The following is a 10,195-nucleotide window of genomic DNA, read 5'->3' as shown; positions in this document are numbered from 1 at the left end:
GCTTCCAGCCAAACAAAAGACAGGCATATGAGCTGAACATTTACATTAGGTAGATACACTCCTTGGAGAGATCAATCATGGGAGAAGAGAAGGGCTGTGTATATACAGGGAGATAGCTAGTGGGGTGGGAGTGCATGGAAGGAAAGGACACAGGGAAGAGGTAACTATGGGGAGGAAGTGGGAAGAGAGCTGTTGCATTTTGGGACATTACAGTCAATGTCATGAGACAAAGTATATGTGAACTGCTGTATGGAAAGTGAATCTGCTCTGTAAACTTTCACCCAAATCACAATAAAAATTTTTTTTAAAAAGTATGCATGCTCTATGGTGTGTATACATGTGATGAGGATTGTTTCTCTACTTGGCTTTCAGACACAGACAAAGTATCTTAAAGTTTGTCTGTATATTAATAATCCTAGGTATTTTTTTTTAAATTGTGATTTGGGTGAAAATGTACAGAGCAAATTCACTTTCCATATAGCAGTTCACATACACTTTGTCTCATGACATTGACTACAATTTACCACAATGCAACAGTTCTCCCTCACTTCCTCCTGATAGTTACGTCTTCCCTGCGTCCATCCCTCCATGCACTCCTGCCCCCTGAGCTGTCTCCCTGTGCATGAGCAGCCCTTCTTTCTCCCATGATTGTTCTCTTCAAGAAGTGTGTCTACCTCAGGTAAATGTTCAACTCATATGCCTGTCTTTTGTTTGGCTGGAAGCCACAGGTGTGGGTTCAATTCCAGACCTGAAGGGCAGCTAGGGACTATAGTCTCAGTGGTTCCACCAGGCTATATCAGACCAGCAAACCTGGTCTTCTAGGGATTAATTTAACATTTGCAGCTCTAAACACACATGCACACTGTTTTGGTTACCTAGTGCCACTCTGACAGGAATATACCACAAATGTAATGGCTTTAATAAACAGGAGTTTATTCTCTTACAGTTTGGAGACTTTAAGTTCGAGTTCAAAGTGCCAGGCTCTAGGGGCTGGGTGAAAGCCCCTCAACCTTGGGCTTCAGCTATGCCTCCTGTTCCTGGCCCACTGGAACTAGAGGCATTTCTTCACTCAGCTGCTGGCTGCTGAGGCTGACAAGCAAGGTTGACAAGTAAAAAGGCACAGTCCCAATATTACTAAACACCATGGCAGGCCACTAATTCAAATCCAGATAAAATCCCAAGATCAGCAGGCTGTTGAACAATGACTTGGCTACATACAGGTTCAATCATGCCAAAAGGCTGGAGACTCATCCCAAAGCTACTCCTTATATGCGGGAAGCAGACCACATCCCTAAAGCAGCTACTGAGCTGTTCGCAGCAGATTCCACCATGGAGTTGATTGCCAGTCTCATCGTGGGGAATAACTACCTCCAACTGCCCAGTCACTCAACCAGGCCCAGCCAAGTTGACAACAACCTTAACTACTACTACACACACCTGCACAATTATTCTAGCTTCCCTTTCCAACCTAAGAGAAGAGCCTCTACTTTTTCAGGTGAGCAGGCTCAAATATGGCTTTCTTGGCAAAGGAAACTACAATTGAAATCATGGGTATACGAGCTCAGTCACTACTTTGTATATTTCCAGTATATGTGTGATCCTCCGTGGGTGTCACTCTGGATGAAGAGCATGTCTTCACAATAACACAAATGTTTGCTGTGGAGGTGGAAGAAAAGAAATGCTCAGTCTTCTCAATTCCTTATTCATTTTTCTCCTCTCTGAGAAATATCACTATACAAAAGTGACCTCAGATGACTGTAAGGTGCACTGTGGGGCAGATTATTACTGTCATAGGAAAGAGTAATTAGATGCTATTTACATCAACATTCCTGTGCTCCCCTTCTCCCTGGGGTAGGTTGTTGACTTTTGGTGGTCTTTCTTTCTAGTGATCTTCAATATAATGCCTGTGCTCACAATATGTTGACAAGATTCACATACCAAAAACATAAAACAGTTGCCATCAAGTCAGCTCCAACTCATGGTGACCCCATGTGTGTTAGAATAGAACTGTACTCCATAGGGATTTCCCACCACTCATCTGTTAGTTTGTTGTACCATGGTGGCTTGCATGTTGCTGTGAGGCTGGACACTATGCCACCAATATTTCAAATGCCAGCAGGGTCACCCATGGTGGACAGGTTTCAGTGGAGCTTCCAGACTAAGAAAGACTAAGAAGAAGGAAAGGGCCATTCACTTTTCAAAGAAATGGCCAGTGAAAACCTTATGAGTAGCAGTGAAACACTGTCTATTACTGGAAAACTTTATGAATAGCCCTGAAACATTGTCCTATATAGTGCCACAAGATGAGCCCCTCAGGTCAGAAGGCACTCAAAATACAACTGGGGAAGAGCTGCCTCCTCAGAATAGAGCCAATCTTAATGATGTGGATGGAGTAAAGCTTTCAGGACCTCCATTTGCTGATATAGCATGACTCAAAATGAGAAGAAATAACTGCAAACATCCATTAATAATCAGAACATGGAATGTATGAAGTATGAATCTAGGAAAATCAGAAGTTGTCAAAAATGATTGATATCCTAGACATTAGTGAGCTAAAACGGGCCAGTTTTGGCCATTTTGAATCAGACAACCATATGATCTACTATGCTGGGAATGACAAATTGAAGAGGAACAGCATGGCATTCATCATCACAAAGAATATTTCAAGATCTATCCTGAAGTACAATGATACTTGATATCATTGTATATTATCCATACGCCTACAAGGAAGACCAATTAATAATACTATTATTCAAATTTACGCACCAACCACCAAAGCCAAAGATGAAGAAATTCAAGACCTTTACCAACTTCTGCAGTCTGAAATTGACCAAACATGCAATCAAGATGTGCTGATTATCACTAGTGATTGGAATGCAACAGTTGGAAAGAAAGAAGAATCACTAGTAGTTGGAAAATTTGGCCTTGGTGATAGAAATAACGCTGGAGATTGCATGATAGAATTTTGCAAGACCAGCAACTTATTCATTGCAAATACCTTTTTTCAACAACACAAATGGTGGCTATTCATGTGGACTTTGCCAGATGAAGTGCACGGGAATCAGATTGACTACATTTGTGGAAAGAGGCGATGCAAAAGCTCGATATCTTCAGCCAAAACAAGGTCAGGAAAAGTCCATCAACTGCTCACATGCAAGTTCAAGTTGAAGTTGAAGACAATTAAAACAAGTCCACAAGAGCCAAAATATGACCTTGAGTATATTCCTCCTGAATTTAGAAACAATTTAAAAAATAGATTGATGCATTGAACACCAATGACCAAAAACCAGAGGAATTGAGGGATGAGATCAAGAACGTCATCCACAAAGAAAGCAAAGGATCATTAAAAAGACAAGAAAGGAAGAAAAGACCAAAATGGATGTCAGCAGAGACTCTGAAAATTGCACTTAAATGGATATGGCTAAAGCAAATGGAAGAAGTGACAAGATAAAAGAGCTGCACAGAAGATTTCAAAGAGCATCTCAAGAAGACAAAGTCAATTATTATAATGAAATCTGCAAAGACCTGAAGTTGGAAAAGCAAAAAAGAAAGGACATGCTCAGCATCTCTCAAGCTGAAAGAACTGAAGAAAAAAAATTGAAGCCTTGAGATGCAATATTGAAAGATTCTATGGGCAAAATACTGAATGATGCAGGAAACATCAAAAGAAGATGGAAGGAATACACAGAGTCACTGTGCCAAAAAGAACTGGTAGAACTTCATCCATTTCAGGAGGTGGCATGTGATCAAGAAACAATGGTATTGAAGGAAGAAGTTGAAGCTGCACTGAAGGAATTGGGGAAAAACAAGGCTCCAGGAATTGATGGGTTACCCATTGAGATGTTTCAACAAATGGATGCCTCACTGGAGGCACTCACCTGGCTATGCCAGGAGATTTGGAAGACAGCTACCTGTCCAACTGACTGGAAGAGATCCATATTTGTACCCATTCTAAAGAAAGGTGATTCCACAGAATGTGGAATTATCAAACAATATCATTAATATCACACACAAGTAAAATCTTATTGAAAATAATTCAAAAATGGTTGCAGCAGTATATTGACAGAGAACTTCCAGAAATGCAAACTGGATTCAGAAAAGGGCATGGAACAAGGGATATCATTGCTGATGTCAGATGGATCTCGGCTGAAAGCAAAGAATACCAGAAAGATGTTTACTTGTGTTTTATTGACTATGCAAAAACATTTGATTGTGTGGATCATAACAAATTGTGGATAACACTGAGAAGAATGGGAATTCCAGAACATTTAATTGTGCTCATGAGGAACTCATATGTAGACTAGGACACTGTTGTTCAAACAGAACAAGAGGACATTGCATGGTTTAAATCAGGAAGGGAGTGTGTCAGGGTTGTATCTTTTCACTGTATGCTGAGCAAATAATTTGAGAAGCTGGACTATATGAAGAAGAATATGGCATCAGGATTGGAGGAAAACTCATTAAAAACCTGCGATATGCAGATGACACAACTTTGTTTGCTGAAAGTTAGGATGACTTGAAGCACTTACTGATGAAGATTAAAGACTATAATCTGCAGTAGGGATTACACCTCAACATAAAGAAAACGAAAATCCTCACAACTGGGCCAATAAGCAATATCATGATAAATGGAAAAAAGATTGAAGTTGTCAAAGATTCCATGTCGCTTGCTTTCACAATTAACACCAATGGAAGCAGCAATCAAGATATCAGACGACATATTGCACTGGGCAAATGAGCTGCAAAAGACATCTTTAAAGTTCTGAAGAGCAAAGATGTCTCTTTGAAGACTAAGGTGTGCCTAACCCAAGCCATGGTATTTTCAATTGCCTCATACGCGTGTGAGAGTTGGACAATGAACAAGGAAGATGGAAGAAGAGTCGATGCTTCTGAGTTGTGGTTCTGGTGAAGAATACTGAAAATACCATGGACTGCTAAAAGAACTAACAACTCTGTTCTGTAAGAAGTACAGCCGGAATGCTCCTTGGAAGTAAGAATGGCCAGACTTCATCTCATCTGTTTTGGTCATGTTGTCAGAAGGGACCATTCCCTGGAGAAGGATATCATGCTTGGTAAAGTGGAGGGTCAGCGAGAAAGGGGAAGTCAACATGGACTGACACAGTGGCTGCAGCTATGGGCTCAGGTAAAGCAAGGCTGTGAGGCTGGCATTTGACAGGGAAGTGTTAGGTTCTGTTATACATAGGGTCGCTATGAGTCAGAGCCAACTCAATGGCACCTAACAACAACAACCCATAGGGTTTTCAGTGATTATGGCCTTCTAGAAATAGATTGCCATGTACTTTTTCCAAGGTGTTTCAGTGGACTCAAACCACCAACAACCTTTAAGTTAGTAACTGAGTGCACCACCCAGGTGGCCTTTCCAAAAATAACTACCACATCTCAGCTAAGAACAGTGCTGAGGATTACTTATACTTTATCTCACTTAATCCTCACAAAACTATGTGAGGTCTTTAATTTTTAATTTTACCAATTTTCCAGGAAGAGAAAGTAAAGCTTTGAGAGAAACCTTGTTAATGAGTATCAGAGAATATTTTTCCTTTAGGTTTAGCCTTATCAAAGTCAGTGGTATCAACTTATATAAAACATAGTTTTGTTCTTATGAACTAAATTTAACCTCATTTTGTGGTGAGAGAATTCCTCCACACTGCAATTTGTTATACTTTTGGATTCAGCCACACATTATAGCTATTATACTTTTCTCTTGCTCCAAAGATTATCTTAAAAATGTCCACAGTTCATTTTCCATGATCTCATAACCGACTGTCTTTAATTACTGTTCTCTCAGCACCTACCTTTGATAGCCCCTGATTCCTGAGAGCTCATCAGGACAGCCATGATGAATAATCCTAGTAATGGGACTCCACTTAGGGCCATTGGCTTCATGGATGCTTTGATGACAGTCAATAGAGCTCAAGAGTACACCAACACAGATAGAAATAAAAGAAATGAGATTTGAAGATATAGTAGAGTTGCCCATGTTAAAACTCAGGTGAATTGAGCTGCAGCCAATCAGGAAAATCTTTTGAGATGACACACCTGTTTCTAAGGAAAGGGCTCATGTAAAGGGTCCAAGAAAGGAGATAGTATTTACTAGTTCATTAGATAAAGAAATAAAGTTCTTAATCAATCAGACAAATAAGCAAACAAATAAACAGCAGATAATGAAGTTGTTGACAATGTTGAGTAATTACTCATAGATTCTTCCATCCCAAACTAAGCTTTGAAAAGGGATCTATCTGAAACACATTAGTGAGAATGGAATCAACAAAAACATCCTAAAATGAGAGTCAGGTACAGATTGTGCCTCTGGGTTGTGAAAGCTGAGGAGTTTATGTAAGGACAATAAATCATCTAAGGAGCAAGTAAACTGTCAAGCCATGGAGAATGCTTGAATCATGGCAGTACTAGGTGAGCAAGTTTATTGCTTCATGCTTCTCCTCCAGTTTCCTAGACCCTACAATGGCAACTCAGCCCAAGAGCTTGTGATACCTGGAGACAGGCTATCCTTACAGAATATCAAAGGGGAAGCTGAGTTTCAACACTCTCAAAAGTGGCCGAGGATGGAAACCTACATCTTGGAACACTGGAGGTTACTGAAAACATTGGGTTATAAAAGGGATACCTTCTCCTAATTCCTATCATCTTAAATATGACCGGAGACTGGAGCAGACTGTTGGAGACACATCTCACCTGGAGACTCAGGTCAACTAATATGGTGGAGTAATTTGAACAGAGCATATTTTACGGGGAACGCTAAAGACAATAAACAAGGGCTTTATCATTCTGTCCATCATGTCATAAGATTGTTGAATTGATTGTTCTGATTCAAAGAATGTATTTCAATGTTAACCAAGCATAGAGAAGATTGCAACTTAGGACACTTTGACTCTCATGATTGTGAAAAGCTAGTACAATGGAAGGGAATATGTTTAACTACACATAGAAAAGACAGTTGAAAGGGTTGGGATCCAAATCTTGCTACTGAAGAGGAACCTGGCAGCATGGCCACCCATCAGATGGTGAGTCTATCATTTAATATCAGTCATGACACATGATCTTATTCTGTCATACAGTTTCTTTCACAAATAGTGGGGCAAACACCCTATAGAGCCTCATATTCTATGATCACATCTAAGGGCTTTGTACATCTTTTGACATTGACTCCTCAATCAAAGACCCACAGTACAGTTCTGCTCTAGAATTATCAAGGAGTATATTTCCTGGAGGCAGGAAAATGGACCAAATGACAGCTCTACAGTATTAGTCTACGCTGAAAGTCTGATCCTATGTTTTAGGCATGTCATCTCTTTGGAGGAAAAATCAAGCTGATTATTCTATGCCTACCCTTCACAGTTTGTCTTAATGCCTAGTTTTTAGAAGATACTCATAAATATATGATAAATTCAAAGATACTTTATGTGTTGTAATAGAATCTTGAATCTAAGATGTTGCTCAGCAACTTATGATATCACTTAGTCCTAAAATACTGATTGGTTCTCTTGCAAAGCTATTACATTTGAGGGACTTTCAGTTCCTTTTCTCTGTGAGAGGAGAGAAATTTGTACACTGTTAAAGTTTCCCTTTTCTCTCCCAAACTCTAGCTTCTTCTATGTCTGAAGGAATCTCCCAGGGTTCCTGATTGAAGTCTTTTTGATGACAATAAATGGATGAATCTCAGAAATCGCTGTAGGCATTTTAAACCATACCAAAATCAAACTCACTACCGTGGAGTCGGATCTGACTCATACCAACCCCTCCTTGGGTTTCTGAGGTGATATCACTACAGAAGTAGATTGCCCAATCTTCCTTCCAAGGAGTAGCTAGTGGGTGTATACAGGGAATTATACCTTACAATTGTTAGGAACTCTTCAAGAGCAGATCCCTAACTTTAAGAGGCCAGGAACTTATAGGAAGCCTTTGCCCATGTCACAGCTCCTCTGGAACCCTAAGGGAGTGGAATGTCTTGGGAACACAAGCCTGCTGCTGAAACTTATGTCTGTGAAACCCAAGTGTCCACTGCTGAGATAACTTCTGCCTAACTTCCACCCTCCAAATCTCATAACAGTAAATTCCGCTAGCAAACATGCCATATTCAGAAACCTGAGAGCAAAGAGAGCCTGGGAAATGTAATTTTTAAAATTTCCTTTCTCTAAGCTACAAACAAGACCAGACAAGTGAATGAAAAATAAATAAATAAATATAACACATAATCATAGAACTGAAAGAAATGAAGGAAAAATTCAAGCCTTGAGTTGCAATATTAGATTCTATGGCCAAAATATTGAATGATACAGGGAGCATCAAAAGATGGAAGGAATACTCAGAGTCACTGTCCAAAAAGAACTGACTGAAGTTCAATTATTTTAGGAGGTAGCATATATGATCAAGAACCAGTGGTACTAAAGGAAAAAGTCGAAGCTATACTGAAGGAATTGGTGAAAAACAAGGCTCCAGAAACTGATGGAATACCCCTTGAAATATTTCAGTAAATGGTTGCAGCACTGGAGGCACTAATTTATACCAAGTAATTTGGAAGAGAGCTACTTGGCCAACCGACTGGAAGAGTTCCATATTTGTGCCCATTCTGAAGAAAGATGATCCAATAGAATGTGGAAATTCTCAAACAATATCATTAGTATCACATGCAAGTAAATTTTTCTGAAGATAATTAAAAATTGTTGCACCAGTATACTGACAGGGAACCTCCAGAAATTCAAGCTGGATTCAGAAGATGACATGGAATGAGGGATATCATTGCTGATGTCAGATGGATCTTGGCTGAAAACAAAGAGCAGCAGAAAGATGTTTACTTGTGTTTTATTGACTATACAAAGGCATTCGACTGTGTGGGTCATAACAAATTACAGATAACATTGCAAAAAATGGGAATTTCCAGAATACTTAATTGTGCTCATGAAGAAACTGTTAATAGACCAAGAGGCTGTTGTTCAAATAGAACAAGGAGATACGGCATGGTTTAAAATCAGAAAAGGCATGCATCAGGGTTGTATCCTTTCATCATACTTATTTAATCTGTATGCTGAGCAAATAACCCAAGAAGTTGGACCATATGAAGAAGAACATGGCATCAAGATTGGAGAAAAACTCATTAACAACTACAATATGCAGATGACACAACCTTGCTTGCTGAAAATGAAGATGACTTGAAGCATTTACTGATGAAGATCAAAGACTACAGTCTTCTGTATGGATTACACCTCATCATAAAGATCCTCACAACTGGTCCAAGAAGCAACATCATGATAAATGGAGAAAAGATGGAAGTTGTCAAAGATTTCATTTTACTTGGATCCACAATCAACACCCATGGAAGCAGCAGTCAAGAAATCAGATGTCATATTGCACTGAGTAAATCTGCTACAAAGACCTCTTTAAAGTGTTGAAGAGCAAAGTTGTCACTTTGAAGTCTAATGTGTGCCCAACCCAAGCCATGGTATTTTCAATTGCCTCATATGCATGTGAAAGCTGGACAATGACTAAGGAAGATCAAAGTTGATGCCATTGAATTATAGTGTTGGCAAAGAATATTGAAAATACCATGAACTACCAGAAGAATGAGCAGATCTGTCTTGCAAAAAGTGCAACCAGATTGCTCCTTGGAAGCAAGAATGGCCATATTTCATCCCATCTACTTTGGTCAAGTTGTCAAAAGGGATCATTTCCTGGAGAGGAATATCATGCTGAGTAAAGGAGAAGGTCAGCAAAAAAGGGGAAGACCGTCAATGAGATGGATTGACACAGTGGCTGCAGTGATGGGCTCAAGTATAGCAAGGAGTATGAAGATGTCACATGACTGGGCAGTGTTTCATTCTGTTGTACATAGTGTTGCTATGAGTCAGAGCCAACTTGATGACACAGAACAACAACAATAATCATAACACCAAGGAAAATACTTTTGGGAGGTATTTGGGTTGTTGTTGTTGTTGTTAAGTGCCGTCGAGTTGTTTCCGACTCATAGCGACCCCATGCACAGCAGAACGAAACATTGCCCGAACCCGCGCCAGCCCCACAATCCCTGCTATACTTGAGCCCATCATCGCAGCCACTGTATCAATCCATCTTGTTGAAGGCCTCCCCCTCTTTCGTCGACCCTCCACCCTACCAAGCATGACATCCTTCTCCAGGGAATGGTCCCTTCTTACAACATGACCAA

At 39.9% G+C, this 10,195-nt stretch overlaps 1 protein-coding gene across 1 annotated transcript in view; it reads right to left on the bottom strand.

Moving 5' to 3' along the window:
* Positions 1 to 5,904, bottom strand: part of LOC103195753 (HLA class II histocompatibility antigen, DR alpha chain-like) — a 10,910-nt gene extending 5,006 nt beyond the window's left edge. The window contains 1 exon segment of the mRNA XM_007939386.2: positions 5,814 to 5,904. Within this exon segment, the coding sequence (XP_007937577.2) occupies positions 5,814 to 5,904 (91 nt within the window).
* Positions 5,905 to 10,195: the final 4,291 nt, after the last annotated feature.

Source organism: Orycteropus afer, unplaced genomic scaffold (assembly GCF_000298275.1).
Source record: "Orycteropus afer afer isolate SDZICR_OR568_19922 unplaced genomic scaffold, OryAfe1.0 scaffold00059, whole genome shotgun sequence".
Classification (NCBI taxonomy): Eukaryota; Metazoa; Chordata; class Mammalia; order Tubulidentata; family Orycteropodidae; genus Orycteropus; species Orycteropus afer.
Note: the sequence above shows the minus strand (reverse complement) of the source record. Positions and strands in the feature narration are given on the sequence as shown.